Source organism: Ixodes scapularis, unplaced genomic scaffold (genome assembly GCF_016920785.2).
Source record: "Ixodes scapularis isolate PalLabHiFi unplaced genomic scaffold, ASM1692078v2 PGA_scaffold5__190_contigs__length_132052651, whole genome shotgun sequence".
In the NCBI taxonomy this organism is placed as follows: Eukaryota; Metazoa; Arthropoda; class Arachnida; order Ixodida; family Ixodidae; genus Ixodes; species Ixodes scapularis.
This window is the reverse complement of record NW_024609880.1, coordinates 115,496,261-115,521,073: the sequence shown is the minus strand read 5'-3', so window position 1 is coordinate 115,521,073 and position 24,813 is coordinate 115,496,261. Positions and strand designations below refer to the sequence as shown.

The 24,813-nt window shown below is 46.3% G+C and overlaps 1 protein-coding gene across 1 annotated transcript in view; it reads right to left on the bottom strand.

Annotated features, from left to right (window-relative positions):
- Positions 1 to 336: 336 nt before the first annotated feature.
- The window catches only part of LOC115320675, a 40,422-nt gene continuing 15,945 nt past the window's right edge, over positions 337 to 24,813 (bottom strand). The window contains exons 2-6 of the mRNA XM_040214319.1: positions 20,393 to 20,547; positions 9,381 to 9,460; positions 6,695 to 6,796; positions 6,467 to 6,601; positions 337 to 656 (exon numbers count right to left, since the gene is read on the bottom strand). Of these exons, the coding sequence (XP_040070253.1) occupies positions 337 to 656; positions 6,467 to 6,601; positions 6,695 to 6,796; positions 9,381 to 9,460; positions 20,393 to 20,547 (792 nt within the window). The remainder of the gene's footprint in view (positions 657 to 6,466; positions 6,602 to 6,694; positions 6,797 to 9,380; positions 9,461 to 20,392; positions 20,548 to 24,813) is intronic.

Below are 24,813 nucleotides of genomic sequence, written 5' to 3'. Positions count from 1 at the left end.
GCTCCTGAATAAACCAGAATTATTGTCAAGAGTACTAACATTTGATATAACGAATTATTCAAGAGCTCAAGTATTAGAAATTTGAAATTGAAATTGAATTATTGTGGCGCATTATTCGACTCGTATTCAAAACTAGAATATTCACACATTCCTACTGTAAATATTTCTCCTGCTATTTTTTTAAATAAGGACAAAACGAAGTTGATGCTTTCTGCTGCTTTTATTTCATTTCATCCTACGCATAGAAAGAACCGCATGAAACAATGACATAATTACTCTGGAGTCAGCACGGGCACGAACGTGCCCACCACACCTGAGACATGCATGAGCACACAATTATTGACTCGGTGTAGGCTCCTCCATTTGTGCTTTACATGCGTCCTTATCGTACATCATAAACTGTGGATCTCCACATGCTGCTATGAAGGCAAAGCGGCAGGCTCTGGGGAGGCTTTTAAATACTGCTGCTGCAAACTTTTTTGCCTTATTTCTTTTTTCCTCATCGTTGTTATTCTCCTTATTGCCTTTACTTTCATTGCCATTACGTCCTTCAGCATTTCTTTCTTTCGGTGCTGTTGCATCAATAGACTGTGTTAAATTGTCGGCGCTTTGCAGAACATCTGCCAACACTGATTGGTTTAGCCAAAGGTCGCATCCTGAAAAAAAAAAAGTGCGGGGATTTTTCATTGTAATTCTTCAAATTCTTATTTTGGATGTACATATAAAAACATTTCCGATCCGCATATATCATCTGCCCTATGTCCTGTTTCGACACCTTGCGGTCAGAAACAGAGGCATTTCGTGTGCTGTTTCTCACGGACGGCGTCCTCTCATGGGCGAAAACAGTTTTTACTTCTTAGTTAGTATTCCGGTAATGGTAAGTGGTTGACATTCTTTCATCTTGCTCTAACGGCTGGGGCTACGTTTTGACGGAGTTGGAGCTCCCCGCAATGTCTAGTTTACTTCTGAGTTGCGAAAAGTTGTGTAGGGATTTCTCACAAAAACCCGGTATTCCTAGTCCCTGCTAGTCTCCGTGCTCCTCCGGGCACTTCTGAAGGAAATAGAGCTTCCTGTACTACCCCGAGTTTCTTCGGGCTGTGATGGGCAGGTCTGAGTCAGCCTATAGTCAGCACGGCTCTTTCTGCCAGATATATTTTGAACGCACGCCGAACAAATCGACACGTTGATGTTCAACATTTCATTACAAAGCAGAGCATTCCTGCAGTCGGTACCTCCTGAATTGTGAGCTCAACTTTAATGGCAGTGGTGCACAGGTGCAGCCCAGCAAGCACCACTTGTTTGTACACCTTTTCTACCGTAACACAACAACAATAAAAAACTGTCTTGCCTGTTGTCGTTCGAGGTTTAGAACACTTTTTACTGCTCTTGTTTGCTTCGGGACAATGTAGTTGAACACATTCTACTTCCTTATTTAAGAAGTAGTTAAGGTTCTATTAGTGTGTCGAACCGAAAAAAATACGGGTTCGGTTATGGTTCAGGTTCAGGTAAATTTATTTTGTTCCGGTTCAGTTCCGGTTAGATTAATTCGATCCGCGAACCGGTTCGCAAACCGGTTCGGGGCGTTGAACCGGTTCGCGAACCGGTTCAGAAATTATAAATGACAAATTGCAGCATCAAAATAAATTACGAATAAAACATCCGAAATCAGCACATCCGAAACGGGATACATCGTAGTGTAAGGCTCAGGGATTTCTACCAGGACTGGTTTCTTTATGTGCACTCAAAGGTTACCTCACCGACGTTTACGCATTCGGACTTCATCTAATTGGGTCCGACGCAGTAGCTGTAAAATCCGCGACCTCCTTACAAACCCACTTACAAGTATAACTCGCTAAGTATCTCGCAACCTCGGCGTGTAAGAAACTGAAGGAACAGTAGGGAGAAAATACAGCTTTCTTTATTTGAACTAGACTTCGGTAACTCAAATTAGACCCTTAAAGAAGTTTTCATTAAACAAGGTACGGAATATGAAAAACACTTCACCGAACGCAACGCCAGAAGGACGTAATAGGATAAATATTAAAATAGAAGAGTTCGCTGTCTCACAAATATGTTAGCTTCTAAGTGCCTATACGAAACCGGATGCATTATTATCAAACTCCACAGCCTTTTCTTTTCTCATTCCGATGGAAGCAAGCTTCAAGAACTCGCACGTTCTAGAAATGTGTTATGAAATGAGCACACAGCAGCATTTAGGATTTACAAGATAGTAGGAAAATAAAATTACGTGACGCGATTTTTTTTTTTTTTTGCACAGCATTTTAATTTTTTTTCCTCCGTGCAAGCCGCGACCAGCGCAATACTGGTTCCTATGTCAAGATTCATGGATGCAGCGTTTGTCAAGATTCATGGATGCAGCGTTTATATTCCTAAGACTGAGTGGAGAAGAAAAATATGTAAGCGAGGTGTGTGTCAGTTGACGGCACTTAAAAAACAAATGGCATTGATAGCACATTCATTGTCAACAGCGAGTGGCCGAACCGTTTTGACATGAGCCGGTAACCGTTATTTTTTTCCGGTTCAGTTCTGGTTCGGGTTCATTGCGATAACAGTATAACGGTTCGGGTTCGGGTTCAGTTCCGGAAAAAATACCGGTTCGGTTCCGGTTTTCGGTTCGGTTCGGTTCCGGTTCGACACCCTGGGTTCTATAGAATAAACTCGATACAAAGTAGCTTAACAATGACGGCTGCCTCCTGGTATAAAAAAACCCATAAATAAATCGTACTGGTTCAATAATATAAGGGCAGGAGAGCGACAGAGAACAGTATATGGTGGAGCCGGGATTCGAACGCCGAATTTTTTGGTGATCAATGAGATGAGGAGACCCGGAAAGTCTCGTCGCCCTGAAAAGTCGATAACCTTTTTAACATTATTTTTTTTTTTGTTTTTACAAAAATTTGTATTATATAATGTTTTTATGCTCTAAACTGCTTGGGGTTTGACTTTTTGGCTATTTAGACTATCGGAATCGTTATTACGAAAGCATGAAATGCTGTTTAACGCTGCCCCAATCCCATAATTTTGTCCCTCCGTCCATGCGTGCGTTTCACCCTAAATTCGGTAGGGTAACTGATTTGGTGTTTAAGTCACGTGGCGTAAATCGATGTCACCTATACATCAATTCAGTTTCTTCGCTAAATATAGCGTAAAATTTAGGTCACGTTACCTGACGTGAAGTGACCTTTACACAAATTTAGTTTCAACACTCAATATATCGGGGAAATACCGCCCGTGCTCGAGAACGGTGTTGTACAGAACAGGAACGCGTTTCGTTTAGGAGGAAAGTAGGAACACTGCGGTTGCAGTTTCCGTTGGCGGAGCTGGAACGGAAACTTGTTACGTTTTCGGGGGAACGGAAGAAGGAACGGCATTCCTTTTGCAGTTTCATCCCGCACAAATTTACCTAATCGAAAAACTAGAAAAAAAAATCGCAGATACTGCAGCAAAGTTTGTTCTGGAATGATACGCACAAAAGGAGGGTTGAACTGACATAAAAAAAAATCTAATTGGGAATTGCTTTCAGTCCGACGGAAAACATTTTAACAAAATAAAGTAGCACTTGTCCTGTCTTGTCCTCTCTTGTCCTTTGTCCTTCGTGCTAATATTTTTACGACATAGAAATTGAAGACTTGCATTTTTAGTATCAATATTAAATGGCACATATGGCATTATAAAAAGCTTATTTAAAAAACCGTACAATATTTGCAGATGAACCTATCATTGTTTTGAAGTAACAAAATACCGTGCCAGATCGAGCATGTAGGCCAATTTATTTCTTGCCAAGACCATCCAACAATGGAGCAAGGTGTCGGAGGAACAAATAAACTCTGCAACCGAAGCTTTTTTTTTCACTTTTGTAGTTTTTTTGCAGTAGCACCTTCGGGCAATCCGGGGTAACTTCTGAATGCAGTAAGAAAATAATGCAGTAAGCATATAGGTTTTTGATTAGCGGCTATTTCAACCCGTAAACTTCGATGGATGGACAAGTGTCCGAGAGATATTCCAAAGCATAGAACTGGAACAAATGTGATTCTGAAGACTCGAGAAGTAGTTCGATCTGGATATTTTCACTTGCTTGTTGTATTCTTTTTGCGAATTGTATAATGTAAATTTTTGCTAATTGTATAATATTCAATATAAAAATAATGCAATGGCCCGTTCGATTTACGAATTATCCAGCAGAATATTTCCATAAAATACGCAAGTGTAACGTAAATGTAATTACCTGTTCCAGAAGAAACGTAATTGGAACGCGTTCCTTTTGGTCCATTGGATCTTGTAAAGGGAACTCGTTCCAAGATTCAGAAGGAGCGGGAATCTAGCTTTCGTTCTTGTTTTACACGGAAGTGTAAATTCTTGAAAGTTAATAAAAGGGATCCCTTAACGATTTTCGAGCGTTTGCTCCCTTTCGGTTATTTACGTCCTTTGTGGTTTGGGAGAACTAAGAGAACTGGTACGAACCGCGAGATATTAATTTTTCCTATTTTACTTCGCCCAGACTAAAAAAAACTCTAACTGTACGGTGGCGCCAAGCAGTGTTGAACGCGCGCGGCTCGTGGCGTCATAGGCCAAGAGTTTTCCGATGGGCGAGAGCCGCTGAAATATTTTTGAAAGTGAAAAAAGCATGTGATTTAGTAAACCTTCGTTATCCTTCCCAGAAATCATGTCTATAGGATTCATGTTATAGGAATCATGTTATAGGAATCATGTCTATAGGGATCGAAGCTGGAAAAGAAAGATAAAAAGTCTTATAATATCGGAAACCAACAAAAACAACGCTTCTTCGACGTGGAGGCCTCTAACACTCTAAAAACAGAAAAGAAGAAAAAAAAAGACCGTGTTTATACTTTTTCGCACAACACTCGGGCAGCCAATCACCGCCACTTTTGTAGGCCGCTTAGCGAATGATGATGCCGAAACATATGTTTAGTACAAAAACCCAGTCGGAGTTGTGACATTAGGCAATGCAAGCTTCACGTTTTGCATTGCTTAATATCACAACTCACACTCTAAAAAATGTTTGTGCGTCTACTTTCACGCACACCGCTCAGAGAGTCAATCGCCGCAACTTGCGGAGGCAGCTCAGCGAATAGCGATGCCGAAACATATGTTTAGACCTAAAAACGCAGTCCGAGTTGTTGCATCAAGCAATGCAAGCGTGACGTTTTGCATTGCTTTATCTCACAACTCAGACTGCGTTTTTTGGTCTAGACATGGCTTTCGACGTCGTCATTCACTTAGCTGCCTCCGTAAGTGGCGGGGATTGGCTCTCCAAGTGTTGCGCGGGAAAGTAGACGCACGGGCTTTTTTAGAGTCGAGAGGCGTAGCAGGCGGCAACGGCGTATTTTACGCTGGCAGCCGACAAATGACACGCACAGACGGAGCGTATTGTGTGCTCTGTTGTGCGCTCTCGAGCAGCCGGGCCACCGGGCACCACTCTGTGCATCCTACTCGCCAAGGCGGTTCCGGCAGCTCCGGTGGTGGAGTTGAGGGAGACGAACAAAGAGTTTTGCCTGGCATACGAGGCGGACTGAGACTCGTTCTGCTCTCTCGTGGAGTGTCCTCATATTGCACGACGCCTTCATTCTTGACTCTCCTCTACGAAATTCGGAGCTCCGCCGCCGATAGCCCCGTTGAATTCATCGGTAACGACAAACGCGACCGGGCCGGCTAACTACAAGCGCGGCCACAGCCTCGCAGAAGCGGCCATTACCCTACTCGCAGCCGATTGGAGGCTCCTCGCTCAGATCCCTGAACGCTAGCCACTTGCGTCACAAGGCCAAATTTTCGTGCTTGCTTTTCTTTATATTTTGCAAATTCGAATTGCTAATAACTTTTTACATAAAGCAAATTTCAAGAAAGAAATGTTTCCTCCGTTTAATGAGCTTCGTTTTAAACCAAATTTAAAATCGTTTTAAAAATGGACAGAGGGTGGCTTTCAGCTACAACCAAATGGTTTTTATTCTATTTGATAAATCAGGTACCCTTTTTCAGCGACATCAAGAAATTACTGTCCTATTCAAAAAGAAAATTGTGTGCAATAAACATTATTTTTTGCAACCAACACTATTTATGTTGGCTGCTCAAAACATTTGCCCTGTGTATGCATATTTAACAACGAGTTGATGCCATAATTCGAGAAATGAAAAGCAAGCTACAATTATAGTGAGCGACGTCTAAGAAAATAAACAATCGGAACAAGATTGAGCCTACTCTAAAGGAATAAAGTGATTGATACGTCAAAAATAGCATAAGAGCACGGCACAATCGCAACTTGCAAATATACCATACAGCTCGTTTCATTTCGGATTACAGGCAATGGGTTATCATAATTTTACTCTTTCGTGTTTTGTTTAACAGTAATTCGCTCTTGTTTCCCTAGGTGTTTAAATGTGTGCAAGATCCCACCCTGATACTTTTCACCATATGTTTTTAACCAGCTTACCTCCTTGAAGATGGGGAGACCTGAGAATGTTGCAAATTGGTTGGTTGTACACCTCGTAGAAGTCAAGATAATCTTGTCCTTCCACTGGTGTGGTGGTTTTCGGTTTATCTTTATCCTCAGAAGTTCCGTCACTCACTGTGTACAAATATAACATCAGAGCATACAGATATGCACCCTCTTTAGGCAGAAACATTCTCAACATTCGTCGAGCATAAAAGCTGGACTTACACATTTGCCAGATGGGTTTGCTTGATGTGTTACAGGAGTAGTCGCCATACTGTATGTACATGTTACTCCCCAAAGGTCTAGGGGTCGCACTTGGAGCGCTTCCTGTGAAGATTTATGAAAGCAATGTTTCCTTATAATATTTATACACAAATATTATTCTGCGCTGTAAAGTATCCTAACCTAGAGAAAGAAAAACGACGTTTATATTTGAAACGTGGTTAAATTAATGAGGTTTTTGTTCGGGAAATGGTATTTTTAAGACTAAGAGACGTTAAGTCATGTCCAAGGTAAGTAACTACACATTTAAAACAGTAAATACTTTGTTACTCTGAGACCATACGCGTACTTCCTCTCGTAGACAGTATGTAGAATACTCCGTATAAAATGAATCAAAGCTAAAGCTTACAAAATTGACTTGTCTTTTTTTTTTAATATTGCAAAGATCTTAGTTATTCACGCGACGCCCTATGTTTTCCACATATCTTTGTTAACGACCATGAGTCATACCAACGCTCTTCCAGATTGAAATAGAAGAAATTAACCACATAGGCGGCAAAGTCACCTGATTAAGATTATGTCAACGTTTATATTGTTACGTTGTTCTGGGACCAAGCAAGGAGACGTCCGTTTGCGGTTCCGCTTTTAATTGGAAACTGACCGCCACCGGCAAGAGCCGGTGGCTCGTACCCATGGCGCCGAGACAGCCCGTCGTGTCCTTCCTCGTACTAATATTTATATTTATAGTATGGCGTTGCCATTAACAAAGCTATGAATGGCGGAGTGTGCAGTGCAACCGCTGTCACAAGTTGGTGAAGCGGATTTACCTTTTTAACGTATATCATCAACCTTCATTTCACTAGAATTAATTTAATACCCAAGATTTCTTGAATTAAGGTTCGCGATAGCTATATGAACCGGGGAATTCTCTCCAATTAGATACTCCCCCAAAGTAGGTTTCCAGAAATATGTTTCTCCTTATATTTATTCCGCTAAAAATATATCTTTTAGATGTCTTCATTTCGTAAACCTCATGTCATCCAAGTGACTATCCTAAAGGCCTTTCTAAACTGTAATCACTGCGCTCATGGGTTAGTGAAATACCGTGTGATGTGCGTCATAGCACTGTTATGCTTCCTCCCTTTTTAAAAGTGGGAATATTTTTTTACTAAAAATAAACTTCAGTGTGAACCTTCTGTAGCAAAACATTCACACTGCCGCTGAGAGAACTGTTGATTGAAGCCCTTCAAGTAACCATTAAACTAACAAATAAATCTTGGTTGGAATCGGTGTCATTCGCTTGTTTTTATTCTGGGCAGCCGACTCTACCAGGTACTGTACGAGTCCCTCGCATTTACCGTACATGCCCTCATGTATTCCAGACCCATTAAGAACTCTATGAACACGTAGTAACGCCGCCTTTGAGTACATTTTATGTACCACCTGAAAATGCTTGGAATAATATTTTTTTTTACTTTATTACTGTAACAATCAATAAACAGATAACTACCAAAATTAAAAATATTCTCTTCACTGTTCCAACTCTTACTTTATTGAGAGGAACTATTGTGGTTATTTCTCGACATAAGAAACTACGAAATATCTTCTAAATATTTTAACTTCAACTTTTGTGAAGTAATCTCATCTGAGCTAGCGATCATAACTACCATTATTTTAATCTACATTTTTCGCCAAAATTCAGCCTTCACCGCGGGATTTTTATCTGTGCTAGAAATTGGCGACCATCAAACCATTTCGCGCAAGATTTTATACGGCCATAAACAATTATCTGTCGCACTATCTGTTTGTTACGTGCATATGAAATATCGGTTCCCTAAAGAACGGCTTATATTAAACGCTTTGTGATCAGTTACTGGATTCAACTTTTAATTTTATTACTGAAGCAGTTCCATTACCTGATAAAAATAAAATTATTTTAATGATATACCAGGCCAACATTATGTTTTATGCGAAACTCAACGATATAAACGCCTACCTCATTTGCAACAACAATATCTGCAGTAAATATTATTGCGCTTTGCCCTGCGCTATTTAATAAATGGGGATCATTCCTGATATTTTGGCCAAATTATAAACAATCCAGAAGACATGTTTTAGAGACCTCTGCCAAGATGCATGCTCCCAGATATATTCGTTCCTATCACCGAGGAAAATTATATTCTTTCTGAGCGCATTGGTATTTCTTCATTATAAACATTTTAGGGGCTCCAGTTTTTTGTTTTGTTTTACAGCGCAGCTCTTTTATAGCGCCCGCTTCCGGCTTGAGCGCCGTCGGCGTACCCGCGCGGTGCATAATGGCTAAATTTCCACGCTAAATTTAGCGGAAAATTTTCCCCGCTAAATTTAGCGAAAACTTTGTCCCGCTAAATTTAGCTGAAGAAAATTCCCCGCTAAATTTAGCGGAAAATTTTCCCCGCGAAATTTAGCGGAAACAATTTCCCACTACATTTAGCGGAAATATTTCTCCTAAATGGCAAGCAAGCAGGAAAGGAGGAGGGTCATAGCCTCCTCTCTGTACCTTCTCCTCCTCCTCCTAAAGAGCTGCGCTCTAATTCGGCTTTACAGGGGATTGCAAACATCTTTCATTTTTTTGCCTAGATTTGGTACAAATATAAATACATTACATCTTTAACTAATATTTTGCAGAACTCAATCATGTGTTACATACCCTTCAAGCCTGCACGTATTACATTTTCTTTGCCGTAGTCGAATTGCTTTAATGCTCTGACTTGGTATTCTAAAGTCGTCCTGAAAAAGAATGTAAATTGGGCAGAGTTCGCAATTATTACCGAGTCTCACAGCACATTATACCTTTTCTAAAATGCGATAGCTTTCATAATTACATATTCTCATTGTCTGAGAACCTTTCAGCGTTCGTTGCTTACTTTTCATTTTACAATTTCTAAATGCGTAATACACGCTCTCCATAGAAATTAATAATAATATAGTTCTGCGACTGCACTGAATGCCTTTAAAAAACATTTGTAACCTGTTCAAATTAATATATTGTCACGGGTGGTGACCAAAAATAACAAATAAACAGGAAGAAATAAACGTTTATTGTGGCGAACTTGTGCCAAAAATAAAAGAGTCTCGGTGTCCGCATCCTGATCGAAACGTCCAAGAACCGGAGGCGTCTGGAGTCGTCGCTTCAGCTCGTCGAATGCCTGCTGCTGTTCCTCGGCCCATTCGAACCTCTCGGCGTCCTTCGTGAGGTTTGTGAGCGGTGCGGAAATCCGTGCGAAATTCCGAACGAAGCGACGATAGTAGGCGCAAAGTCCAAGGAATCTTCGCACGGCCTTTTTGTCTGTCGGCGCTGGAAATGACGCGACGGCGCGAGTCTTCTCAGGGTCTGGGCGCACGCCTTCGTTGCTAACCACATGACCTAGAAACTTCAGTTCGTCATAGGCGAACCGACACTTTGACGGCTTGAGGGTGAGTCCAGCGGTCCGTATGGCTTGAAGAACAGTTCGGAGTCGTCGCAAGTGCTCGTCGAAGTCGCTGGAAAACAGCACGACGTCATCGAGGTAGACCAGACAGCTCTGCCACTTCAGTCCTGCCAGTACGGTGTCCATAACACGCTGGAAAGTTGCTGGCGCCGTACATAGTCCGAAGGGCATTACCTTGAACTCGTACAGCCCATCCGGCGTGACGAAAGCTGTCTTCTCTCGGTCCCGTTCGTCGACTTCGATCTGCCAGTAGCCGCTCTTCAGGTCCATCGATGAGAAGTATCAAGAGTGGCGCAGCCGGTCTAACGTGTCGTCGATTCGGGGGAGTGGGTAGACGTCTTTCTTTGTCACCGCATTCAGCTGCCGGTAGTCCACGCAGAACCGAAGCGTTCCGTCCTTCTTCTTAACCAGTACGACTGGAGAGGCCCACGGACTGCTTGATGGCTGGATTATGTCGTCGTTCAGCATCTCTTGAACTTGCTCCTGGATCACCTCCCTTTCTTTAACGGAGACTCTGTACGGTGATCGATGCACAGGGCGCGCGTCGTCCTCGGTAATGATGCGGTGCTTCGCAACGGCTGTTTGGCGTACCTTCGACGACGTCGCAAAGCAGTCACGGTATTCGGCGAGGAGGTTAATCAGCTGCCGTCGTTTCGGGTCCGGAAGCTTAGGGTCGATGTCGAGTTGCGCTGGCGACGTACCGTCTTGCTGAGGTGGCGAGGATTCATCAGTAATGGCGGCGATTTCGGCGGAGTTTCGGAGATCCTCGACGTGGCCAACGGCTGCACCTTTTGTGAGGTGTTGCGTTTCATTCCGGAAGTTCGTCACGAGGACCACAGTGCGGCCATCCTGAAGTTCAGCTACTCCTCGTGCGACGCCTATTCCTCTTCCCAGGAGCAACTGGATGTTACCTTCCAGAAGAACTTCGCTACGGGTAGCTGCATCGGTCACGACGGGTACGACAACACTTGATCGCGGCGGCAGATTCACGTGGTCGGCAGCGACTCGGACTGCGGCGGACGCAGTTTGGAGTTTCTCTGAAGGCGGAACAGGTGTCCGCAGCGTCAATCTGTTTTCTCCAAGGTCGATGACGGCGCCGTATTCACACAAAAAGTCCATGCCGAGAATGACGTCTCTGGAACAGTCTTGTAGAATGACGAATTTCACAGGACACGTCTCGCCGTGAATTTCGACGCGAGCGGTGCACCATCCGACAGGCGTGATGAGGTGTCCTCCGGCGGTTCGTATCTGCGGTCCACCCCACGGCGTCGTGACTTTTTGAAGGTGGCGAGAGAGCCTCCCACTCAATACTGAGTAGTCTGCCCCGGTGTCAACGAGTGCCGATGCGTTTTGGCCATCGATAACAACGTTTAGGTTGTTGGACACCGTTGCAGGCGCGTCGATGCAATGCGGTGCGTCGAAAGAGTGGGAGCGCTCCGGCGTTCTTGGAGGCTGTTTGCTTCCGTCGTTTTCGGCAACGTCACCTCCAGGCGTTGCCGCACTCAGTTTTCCCGACGACGCAGGGGACACAGGCTCTCTCGGCGGGATCGTGACGCTGGGGAGGCTGAACGTCGTGGCGAAGGGGAGCGGGCTTCACGGCGGAGAGACGACACTGGGGAGGGCGAACCTCGGAGGTACTCCTCGATGTCGCGAGGGCGTTCGCCGTACCTCGGGCGTGGGTCGTTCGGGTGGAACCCACGCAGGCCCATTTGCCGGTAGGGACAACGACGGTAGATATGGTCGGCCTCCCCGCAGTGGTAGCAGATGGGTCGTCGATCCGCTGTCCTCCACACGTCGGTTTTCCTTGGCGCCTGCTGTTCTCGGCGGTCGTACTGACGTACTTCGTCGTTGCGTCGGGGGTACGCCTGCGTTGATGGGTCTCGTCGTGGCGCCACCGGGTAGTGTTGAGCAGTTGGCGACGGTCCTCGGGCCACTGCGGCGTAGGTCAGCGTCGGCTCATCGGCTGGGCCCACGCTGGCAGGAGTCTCCGGTTGAATTGCGCGCTGAACTTCTTCGCGCACCACCTCGGCTATCGACAGCGAAGCCGGCTGGTTGGCAGCAGGCAGCAGCTTCCTGAGTTCTTCCCGGACGACATCCCGGATGATGTCGCGGATGTCCGGGATGCTGCAGCTGGACGGCGAGAGGGCAGCGAAGCCGGGAAGTCTCTGGTAGTGTGAGGCCCGTGCGTGAAGGGCACGTTCGATGTTGGTGGCCTCAGTAATGAAACCCTGGACAGTCGTAGGCGGGCTCCGCACGAGGCCCCCAAAGATGTTTTCTTTGACGCCGCGCATTAGGACCCGCAACGTTTTCTCTTCGGGAGCGTTTGGGTCGGCGCGGTTCATGAGGCGGAGAACGTCTTCGACGAAGCTTGTCACGCTCTCGTTTGGCCCTTGGTGTCTTGCTTGAAGGAGTTCTTCGGCACGCTGTCGTCGCTGCTGGTTGGCAAAGGTGCGTCGCAGCTCGGCCTGGAACTCTTCCCACGTCGAAATCGACGCTTCGTGGTTCTCGAACCAGGTGCGCGCCGTGCCTTCCAGAGCGAAGTAGACGTTCTGAAGGCACTGCTCTGGTGTCCACTGGTTATGGCGGGCCACTCGTTCGTAATGCTGTAGCCAATCTTCAACGTCCTCGTGGACCTCCCCGTGGAATGGCGTCGGAGTCCGGGGTGCGACGGGAAGGTATACGACGGCGGCGGCGGACGGGTTCTGCGACGACTGGTTGTCCATCGTCGGCCTCGTTGGCTGCCTGGTCCGGGGTGGCAGAAGTCCGTGTTCCGGGGGTAGACCTTGGGTGCGGCGACTGGATCGGGTCTCGATCTGGTCTTCGCTCGGTCCTCGGGAGGCTGGGTCCGGACTTGCACTGCGGGAACTCGGAGGGGAGCGCTGCACGGGCATGCGGGTACCCCGCACCTCCATTAAAATGTCATGGGTGGTGACCAAAAATAACAAATAAACAGGAAGAAATAAACGTTTAATGTGGCGAACTTGTGCCAAAAATAAAAGAGTACAAAAGATAATAATAGAGCGTCGCGGGCGTCGAAGTCGGCGTGGTAGCAGAGTCGAACGCTGGGGCTAGACTGACTCCGCTCGCCTTGCGGAATCCCTTATGTACCCTCGTGGGTTTCTGGATCGTTCGGCGTAGAAGGTTCGGCGCGTGGAACATTCTAACCTCAAATTCTCGAATTCACCAGAACCTTACATTACAGTGTCAACAAAAATGCGCCTCCGCGGCCAGGAATCGAACCCAGGCTTTCAGCGTGGGAAGCAAGCGCGATAACCGTTAGGCCACGCGCGCGCTGCCTGCTTGGACAGCTGCGCGCGCGGCAATATATTTGTCGTTGGGTAACCATATTCCGACACTCGTTACTGCTACGGCACCCGAGTAGGTAAAAGTCCTAAGATTATTCTATGTACCTAAATAATACTCTGAACTTTCACCACAAATAATACGAACCACAAAATTAAGCACGTGAAAAATATGTTGAACAATAGTAATGTGACGTAGAGAAAATTGACAAGCAAAATGGGAAAAAAAGCACAAAAGAAATTGAACCTTTTTTTTTATACAGTGACGACTTTATGGGCACGCCGCATATGCTCATGTTGCAATCAAAATGTATATGAGACCACACTTTAAATAAATTGAAATTAATTTATTCAAACATTTAATACTCGATCGATAGAAACCAAATGTTTTATATCTGTTTTTTTTTTGTTTTTTTACTGTTAGTAGCATTGTCTGGCTCTCTTTGAAAACATGCAAGATCTGTGTGTTTTAAGAAAAAATTTGGTAATAATAGATATCTAATTCCCTACAAACTAGTGAATAACGTTTTTTTGTTTTTTTTTTCATTTTTGCAGTTTGGAGGCACAACGTAGTTTAGAACAGTTACTGCTGCAGACCAGACCTACTGCTAAATTACCCTAGCATCAAGAAGAATGCAGGGAATGGTGTTCCACGCGCCGCACGTGCCGGGGTCTGCAGCAGTAACTGTTCTAAAGCAAAAGCCTAAAACAAAAGGCATCTTGAACGCGCGTTTACCAATGCTTTATTGTGGCTATTTACTTCGAATCTTTTATACGTGGAAGGCGTGCGCGTGCGGCGCGTGGAACACCATTCACGGCATTATCCTTGACACTTGGGCAAAGTTAGCAATAGGTCTGTAGATGCTCGACCTCAGAGCCGTATATGTATAGTTTGGCCATTTATCGGGAACTGTAAGAGACAAATGAAGAGGCGCCATTAGCCGAAAGCGGGCTTGGCGTGTTCACCTTATTGTTTCGCACATTATAATCACCTTAATTACCAATTACCTTATTGTTGAACACATTATTATTCTACAAACATTTTGTCACTTAATTTTTCTAATACCGCGACCAAAACTTCTAAGCATACCAAAATACAGCCATATTTCTAAGCAGTTTAGCAGCGGAACAGACACCGTTGAAAGCTTCTAACATCATAAAACATCAATATCAATTTAGCAGCAGAACGTCATAAAATATTGAACGTCAAGCACCGCGTACAAGCTTTGATATCTTTACATTCGTGTGAGTTCTTTCGCAAGCTTTTGTGTATCGCCTGATGTCTAGCAATTACCTCAGGTGGGGACACCGAAGGCTGCCCGATGTGGGATTCAGCCTACTCTAATTCGTCGAACCTTTAAGTGGTGCCGAAAGGAAGTGTTTTTCACTTACTTCTTTGTCTGGATGTGGTCTATGTTGTGTCGGCTGCCCAGAAACACTAGCCTAGACGAGTGTTCCAGGGCTGCAGGCGCATAAGTCAGGAGAACTTATATTAAAACGAATGAACAGATTTGGAAATTGCGTCTGGTTGCGGTTTGTGAAGCTCCGTTGGAATGCCGCGACGACATGAGTTCCTAAGAAGCAGCGTCAGTTCGCACGTGGAATTAGTTAGTCCTGAATGTGAGTTGGCGGAGAACACTAACGGCGTTTACTACACTCCGTTCACTCATAAGATGAGACAGCAGCCAAAGCTGCAAGCACGAGCTAGCCCGCCCTCCTGGCTTTGAGACAGGCATTTTTAGCGCGAGCGCTCGTTCTGCGGAGGAACGCTTCAAACCAGTGACCTTGTGCTATCGCCCTCAAATACTACAATTAGGCGAGTTTGTCACGCGTTGACGCTACCACGCAGCAAGGCGCGCAACTACAGCGTCTTTGACCGTGCATCAACCATTGACGTCAGGAACGCGATAGGCATTGCGCTTCTCGCTGGCTGACTTTGAAGCGAGGGGTAGCGAGCTCGCGCTCATGTCATTTTGTTTCCGTGCCCCTTCAAGCTGACATTGCAGCCAATGAAGAAAACACGAAAGCACAAGGTTGTGACTTTAAAACGTTCTTCCGCAGAACGAGTGCCCGCGCCAGTAGGGCGCTTCTCAAAGTCAGGAGTACGGGGTATACGCCCTTCACCCTTAACCTGAGACTCGAAGCTTCTCCTCTAGCGCGAGCTTTCTTCCCTTACTAGCGGAAGTGTGAACGGGCGGGCACGCGCAGCCGAAGCACTGCGGAAGCCAGAGAGCTCGCGCTGAAGGATGAGCTTTTATAGTCCGTTCACCCTTGAATTGAGACTAGAAGCTCCCGCTTCTAGTCTCAGGGGTTTGGTTGCGTGTGCCTGCGCCTTCACACTTGTGTTAACCAGGGCAGAAAGCTCGCGCTGAACGCGGAGCTTCTAGTCTCAGCTCAAAGGTGAACGGAGTATAGTCTCAGCTTAAGGGTAAACGGAGTATAGCTCGCGCTCCTAACTTTGGCTGTAGTCTCAGCTTAAGTGTTGACTGAGTATACTATACTCCGTTCGCCTTTAAACTGAGACTGCAGCCAAAGCTACAAGAGCGAGCTAGCCCACGCTCCTGGCCTTGAGACATACATTTCTAGCGTGAGTGCTCGTTCTGCGAAAGAGCGCTTCAAAGCAGCGACCTCGAGCTCTCGTGCTTCTGGCTTCGGCTGCAGCCCCAACTTAAGAGGGAACGAAGGAAACCACAGAAACAACTCCGTTTTTACAGCGAAGCTGTTTATGGCTAGGGTTCCGTGATTGTTAATGTGCGTCAATAAAAACTCAAAGAGGGCTCGCACCGCCCTCTGTTTGTCGTCGTTTCAAGCGCTTGAGTGCCTAGTTTTCTTTCCTTCCGCCGAGTGGTCGTCCCGGCCCTCGTGTCTAGTTTCCTCTGGCTCCTCGGGGTGGCGATAAACCCTGACTAGTGTACAGGGGCGGATTTAGAGGGGGGCGTCCGGATGTCCTGACTCCCTTCTTGATTTTTACATGTCTAAAATTAAGGGCGTAAAACAAGGGAGAGGGGGAGGGGCTTCCTAAACATATGGCACGCTGACCAACACCTGACACCCCCCCCCCCCCTCAGGAAATTTCTGCATCCGCCCCTGCTAGTGTGTGCGCACCTCTCGGCACGATGACCATCGATCAAGACAATAAATATGTTCGTACCTTTGTGCAATATTTTTGTCACGTCTCTGTCGTGTGCTAAACAGCTTCGCTGGTAATCCACCTTGACATAGTGGAATGGTTCATGATTTTTGTTTTGTTCTATTTTGTTTGAAGTGGACTATCCGTTTCGTATCAATAACCTGAAACCTGATGTCGAACAGCGGCTTAAAAGGTCAGTATTTGTTTTATGTCCAATGGTTGTTCTTAAAGTGCTGGGCGGTAATGGTGAACGTCCTCCTCGCAAAATCACATTTTCGGTGACATTCTAGTAGATTCGATCTACTGTTTCGCTTGATGTAGAGCTAAAACTACCGCCGTATGTATCGCCTCCCCATTATGCGGTGTGCAGAATTTCTTGTTTGAATCTGCTCTTTCATTGCGGTCGGACGGTGGTAGAAACATCAACGAGGGTCAAGTTTAAAGGGATTGTCCGGTCAAATTTTGTATTCGAGAAAACAACTGAATATCATTGTTATTGCCTCGAGACGCATCGTACGTGCACTATCTGAATTTTATGTGCCCTTCTGCGTGAGTAATTGAATTTATACTGCTCCAATCGCGTTCTAGCGTAAACGATGCTTTCGTTGGCAACATTGAGGCTCTGACGTCACACAACACAAAGCGAGCATTTCTGTCTCGTCGTTTGCCTGCGAGTGAACGCCTCAGCGTGCTTCGTTTTTGGTCGTTGTGCTCGACTTGTTTCGTGGTTGAGTGAGATTTTTGTAGCGCGGTTGGGTGCCACAACCACCGGGCAGCACATGCGACCCAAGACATGACGTTCCACACTTTTCAGCGAGACGTGAAGTGACGAGCAAAATGGATCGTCGCCGTGCGTATACGGTCTAGGTTCCCGTCAAGATCGAGATCCCGCTTATGCAGCAATCATCTCACAGAAAAGAGCTACGAGCTGAGCTCTAAGCGGACAGAAGGCTCGTCAGCTGAGATGTGATTCTGTGCCAACGATACTAAACTACGTCCGTCCACTCCTCGCCCAAACCGGATCAATCAATTTGATTATGCAGCGAAACCGAAACCAACAGCTAGGCCGTCTGGAAACGATACCAGAAGTTATATTTAGCACGCGTGCAGCCAAATTTTGTTTGACCCGCATGTGAAAATAGAGCGTGGCTACGATTCACCAAGCTCGTCCAAGTCAAGTGACGACATGCATTTGAACGGTTCGCCGTTTGCCTTCGATCCGCGAACATCGCCTCTGAGGAGCGACCCGTAGCCTCATCACCGATCCAGTGGGTCCGCCGATACGTGTATTCAGATGTCACTTTGTGTACCTCGGTGCCGCTTCAGAGGCGAAATCTGCATCCTTTGCTTTGCAAGCGCTCCTAGTTCGTTCGGTGGTCGTCTCAGTTGCACGAAACGGCATACGTTTGGTTAAAGCTTATTACTGTTTTCGAGTAATATCCTGCTAAAAGACGTGATTTTTTTTTGCACATGCTTGGAAATGACAATAAAGAAACAGTATTTAAGTAGGGCATAGCCTAGCAGACTATATAATTCGAAACAAAATACAGGACATCCATCGACAAACGCTTGTTTTTCCGACCATCCGACAAATCTTTGCGTTTTGTGATGTCACGCAGCAGGTACTGACTGATGTCAGCCTTTGACACTGGCGAAATTCAGGGTGCAGTCTCGTACATACGCTCATGAAAGGTTTAATTAATAACGGGAGATCATGTATCAAAATAAAAATGATGTTTGTCTACATGAAGGCTAAATCGGCGTAATGAGCGCAAAAGCTTAAGTACTTCCGGTTTCGACCGGACAATACCTGTCTGGGAGCTTCGCAATGCTATTCATCGCTTGCAAAGCCAAACATCAAGTAAACACCAAGTTTCGGTCAATGAACAATCTTGCGGTATTTGCAAGCTTTTGGAAAACATTGCTCAGACTGTGGTTACCAAGACACAGTCCAACAGGGGTCATCCGATCTAGCAGGGACTGAAGAGCGAAGTAGACGGAACTTGTTAAAGGAAAACCCGGGTCCAAAATGAAACCAAAATAAATGACTGGTCACAGCCGAAATATTACTTCAAAGTAAAGCCGCGCACTCCACTAAAACTGATTTTAAAGATACGACCAGCTGCTCTTTAGTAGGCACGAGTGGGTTAGCTTTTAGTCAAGGAACACTGATGCAGCTCCACCGTAATGTCACGTGGAGTCGGAGCTGTGGTTGATTCCACACGGTATACCGTGTACCTAGCACCATGCTGACGTAACGTCGCGGCCGTACCGTTGATGATCAGTGTTGCCATCCTTGTGGCAGATAGCTTCGGTTTTGCCAAAGACACCCGAAACCAAAGTTTGAGTCATAATATAAAACTACAAGCAATATCGAAAAAAAATTATATCTTGTAAAGCAGGTAACGTTTCGGTGTCCGTTGAAGATTATTTTAAATGAAAATCACAACATGGGGGGGGGGGGGGAGGGGGGGGGGAGAATGCAAAGCACCAAATAAGTTGCGCTATGCCGTTCATTACTAGTTCGCGATAAAATATTAAAAATTGCCCCACATTTTTTTTTAAATTGTGCTGAGTTACTTTTTTTTTTAAGTACACTATTTAGAAGTTTAGTACCTTAAACGGCCACAGTTTAGAATTCAGTAGATTCTGCCCCTTCACACAACCGTCATGAAATAGTTTTTCATCTTGCCACCGACCAGCAATGGGCAAAATACATGCAAATATGTATCGAAATGCAAATACAAAGTACTTCGTCAAAAATGTATTTAATTACAAATCTAATTACATTTCCAAAAAAGCATTTAAGTACAAGATACAAATACAACCATATGTATTTGGTCTCCTCCAAATACTTTTCCAAATACATTCCTCAAAATTTGCGTCAGCGACTTCAGGGCACCTGCAACGGGTTTCTGGGTATCTCATTTTAATTTTGCATCGCACACTCGGGAGTTAGTGTGCGAGGCTCTAGTAACGTAATAAAAATAGAAAAAAAAAATGTAATCAGCTTAGACGTAATAGGTGAAAAAAGTACAGAGCTTCAAGCAGCTTTTTTTGTCGATTACATTTTGGTATAGACCAACAAAGAACCGAGACGACCAAGACGCGCAGCACTAAGTAGAGAATTTTTTATTGTTGCAACTCGCACCAGTTACGAAAATCTGGACGACCCGCGCATTTAGAATGTTCCAGGCAAAAATATGGATGGAAATCAAGCTGGAAAGCATCAAAGTTGTCACAGGCACTTATTTAGCCAGTCTGCCTGTGAACGTCGATTTCGTCACTTTTCTTGCCCTGGACTAGCACCGCAATCACAAAGTCACTAAACGCTTGTGCTTAATCGAGAGACACTGCATTCGGTGCAGGACGTAGCTTTCTTCCTGCTCTGGACAGTGCCTTTAAAATAAAGCCGGAGGAGAAAAAGAAATAAAACTCCATGGCCGAATAAAGGATGGAGACTATATCTTAAAACCGCATGTAAAAAAACAAGATGTATTTTCGCCCACAAAATTGTATTTAATTACAATTGTATTTGAAATTCCCACGTTTTAGTATTTAAATACACAGGTCAAATACATTACCCAATTTGTAATCAAATACAAATACAAAATACCCAAAGTATTTGAAATACGTATTTCAAATACTTGTACTTGAAATACTGCCCATCCCTGCCACCGACTATTATAATCTATAGAAACAACCATTTTCCAAAGTAATATGAATGTCCTTAAAGTAAAATAATTTAATGAAGCCTTTAAAATGTTCGTTTAATAACATGTATGTTTCGACTACTTACTGATCGCCTGAAGTCATGTTGATATATGTCCTCGTGTAATTGGCAATTTTTAGCGTTTCGTTATATACAGTTGATTTTACTTTCACACAAGTGATATTCGGTTCGTAATCTTTTGAACGAAACAGCAGTACATATGTATCATTTCGTTCAAGAGCCTGAAAAGCAAAATTTTTAGCGCTCAATATTAAAGAACACACACAATTTTTATTAGGTTTCAATTACCCTTTATTTGACCTGACCGAAACTTGAAAAACGGTGAAGGCCATGGAACCAATGAGCCAATCAGTGCTTTGGAATAAAGCACGTGAGAACGTATTGTCGGAGAACACATCTGCTGCGACATATGTCACGCCCTTCGCTGTGTTTCTCTGATTATCGAAAAAAAAAAAAAAAAACCGCGCCGCTCCTTTTTTTGAGAATGGTGAAGCGAAATATATAAATGTCCAGGGATGCAGGCAGAAATCTCATCACCCACTGATGCTACAAAATTTTGCACATATTTGTTACCTCTACACTAAACCGTTAGGTATTTCTCTGCACTGCCTAAAAGCAATGATATTTATATATAAATTAAGCTAAACAATATATGGGTAATTTCATTTCAAATCGTGCAAGAAAAAGACGATGGGTCCTCAAAAAGTTCAGAAAAAAAAATATGTTGGTGGACATTGTGTGACTAGAAGAAAACAACAATATAGAACTACGGGAAATTTGTGTTCTTGAGTTTCGGGCTTCGAAAAGGCAGAAGGTAGGTCTTCCGAGAGGATCCTCTCAGCGCTGCGTGCCAGCGCCGAAGCAGAAACGTCCGAGGCGCCGAGAGGATCAGTGGGGTCCTCGGCTGTTTGTGCTCTGCCGGGGGCACGCAGCGCCATGGGGTGGGTTAATTGAAACTGACGCGCGGCGGCTTCATATCACAACTGTTTTGCGCGGATTTTTGCGTGGTTTCAAAGCTTTGATGCCTCAGATCGTGGCTTTGGGAATTTATCTGCCGTTTGGCGCGGCTGATGACGTCTGCTCGCTCCATGGGACAGTCAATGCTTTCGCATTAATATTGTCAAGAAGGACAAGTGATGAGGCGGCGAATAACGGAGTAAACTGAACGTTTAATCGGGCGAACTTGTGCCCAAAAAGTAAAAGGAGAAAGAAAGATAACAACAGAGCGTCGCGGGCGTCGAAGGCGGCGAAGCAGCAAGTTCGAACGCTGAGGCGAAACTGACTCGACAAGGTCGCGGGCGGCCTCTTATCTAGCGTGCGTCGCTATCTCGAAGATTCGGCGAAAGCGGCTCGAGCGTCGCGTGATCGGGGCGAGAATGAACACGCACTTTCTACAAAACAAAAGCAGGAATAAATGATATAAGTTACGTGCGGTACATGAATAAACGAGAACTTTCTGGAGGTTCCGGATCGAGCGTTGCTTTCTCAGCTCTGCGCGCGGCATTATCCCCCTCTTTAAAAGTGCATCGTCCCGATGCAGCCCAAAAAACGGAAAACAAAAAAGAGACCACGCGAAACGGGATCCCGTACAAGTACGGGCGGAATTTGGTTATCGCCCAGACGACAGCAAGACATTCTTTGTCGATCGTTGAATAATTTTGTTCTGCCTTGGACAGCGCCCGGCTTGCGTAAGCGATTACCCTCTCTGCCCCTTCTCGTCGCTGAACGAGAACCGCACCGAGACCGGTATTGCTGGCGTCCGTGTGGATTTCAGTCTCCGCCGACTGGTCAAAATGTCCGAGGATAGGGGGCGACTGGAGCCTTCGCTTGAGTTCGTCGAACGCTTGCTCTTGCTCCTCTCCCCAATGGAACTGCACATCGTCTTTCGTCAGATGCGTCAGCGGTGCAGCGATTTGCGCAAAGTCACGAACGAAACGTCTGTAATAGGCGCATAGCCCAAGGAATCTTCGAACGGTCTTCTTGTCTGATGGCTTTGGGAACCCGACGACAGCGAACGTCTTGGCGGGATCAGGGCTTACACCCTGAGCACTCACGACGTGGCCCAAGAATTTCAGCTCACCATAGGCGAACCGACACTTAGAAGGCTTGAGGGTCAGCCCAGCAGCTTTGAAGGCCTGTAGCACGGCTCGCAGTCTTCTCAGGTGTTCGTCGAATTCGCTTGCGAAGACCACAACATCGTCGAGGTAGACGAGACAGCTTTGCCATTTCAAGCCGGCAAGGACGGTGTCCATAACGCGCTGGAAGGTTGCCGGCGCTGTGCACAGCCCGAACGGCATTCAGTCCGTCCGGCGTGACGAAGGCCGTCTTCTCACGATCTCGTTCGTCGACCTCAATCTGCCAGTAGCCGCTCTTCAAGTCCATCGACGAAAAGTATCGGGCGTGGCGTAGCCGGTCCAGGGTGTCGTCGATGCGTGGCAGCGGGTAGACGTCCGTTTTTGTTACGGCGTTCAGTCGGCGATAGTCCACGCAGAACCGAAGAGTCCCGTCTTTCTTTTTCACCAGGACTACTGGTGAAGCCCACGGACTGCTTGAGGGCTGGACAATGTCGTCGTCAAGCATTTCTTGTACCTGCTGCTGGATGGCTTCCCTTTCTTTCACGGAGACCCTGTACGGCGGCCGATGCACAGGGAGTGCGTCGTCATCAGTAATCATCCGATGTTTCGCAACCGTCATTTGGCGCACCTTCGACGACGCGGAGAAGCACTCACTGGACTCGGTCAGAAGGTCACGAAGTTGTCGCCGTTGTGGGGCTGAGAGGGATGGGTCGATGTCGAGCTCTGAGGACGTGATTGTCTTGCTCTGCGTCGGAGAGGCGTCTTCTGAGATCACGGCGATCGCGGCTGAGTCTTGAATTTCCTCGACGTAGCCCACAGCTGTACCCTTTGTAAGGTGCTGCGACTCTTGCCGGAAGTTGGTGACAAGGGCTACGGTACGCCCGTCCTGGAGCTCGGTTACGCCTCTTGCAATGCCAATCCCTCGTCCGAGGAGAAGTTGGACGCTTCCTTCCAGCAGCGCTACACCGCAGGTGGCTCCTTCGGTCCCGACGGGCACGAAGACACTCGACAGCGGCGGCAGGTTTACGTGGCTGGCGAGGACTCGCACTGCAGCTAACGTCGGTTTGGTATTTTCTACCGATGGGACAGGCTTCCGAAGCGTCAGCTTGTTCTCCGCAAGGTCGATGATGGCGCCGTATTCACACAGGAAGTCCATTCCGAGAATGACGTCCCTCGAACAGTCTTGCAGAACGAGGAACTGCACAGGGCATGTTTCGCTGTGAATCTCGACGCCAGCGGTGCATCTCCCGACTGGTGTAATCAGGTGTCCTCCGGCGGTTCTTATTTGTGCTTCATCCCACGGCGTCATGACTTTTCGAAGGCGGCGGGAGAGCCTCCCACTCAAGACTGAGTAGTCTGCTCCGGTGTCCACGAGTGCCGATGAGTCGAGGCCGTCAATAACAACGTTTAGGTTGTTGGACACCGAAGCAGGAGCGTCGTTGTGATGCGTAGCGTCGGGAGAGTGGGAGCGCTCTGTCGTTCTTGGAGGCTCTTTACGTCGGTCGTCTTCGGCAACTCCACCTCCAGGGGTTGCCGCGCCTAGTTTCCCCGGCGAGGAGCGAGGGGCGACAGGCTTTCACGTCGGGGTCGGTGCATCGGCGAAGCTGGACGTCGCGGCGACGGCGACCGGAACACTCGGCGGAACGCAGGCTCGGGCGACTGGGGTCGTCGCAGGTACTCGTCGATCTCCAGAGGGTGTTCACCATACCGGGGGCGCGGGTCGTTTGGGTGGAACCCCCGCAGCCCGAGTCGTCGGTATGGGCATTGGCGGTAGGTGTGGTTTGCCTCTCCGCCGTGGAAACACAGTGGGCGTCGGTCGGGCGTTCGCCACACGAGAGATTTCGGGGGTTTATGGCGCAATAGCTACGAGGCCATCTGCGCCAAACTAATTGAAGGTTTGTACTATAAAACAGGTTTTACAAAACGGCTAACCAAAAAGCTATAATCGGTATAAAAGGCCAATACTACCAAGAAATTCTATTACTCGTTCAAAAGAGACCAGAGGATTCTCTCCCAGAAGGAGAGCAGGATGAAATGGGATATGATGTTGAAAAAATTCAGGGAAATGAATGCGGCGCTTGGGCTCAAGACCAGGGCACAACCACAAGATATGCAAAACAGTGAGCCTATCACCACACTGATCGCAGACTGGTGGATCTTCTCCCGAAAGCAGATGCCTATGGGTTACAAAAGAGTGTCCGATTCTCAGACGGCACAGCAACGTTTCATAGAGTCGGCTCTTGCATGAAGAGCTTTCCCAAACTCCCAAAGCCGGTTTGGTAACATGAAGCTTGTTACCGCACTCCATGTCCCATTCCAATTGCCAAGAATGAAGAATTGAGGACTTTACCAAGGGCTTAATATCTTGATAGGGTAAACAGGACAGAGATTGTGGAAGGTTACCGGCAGACC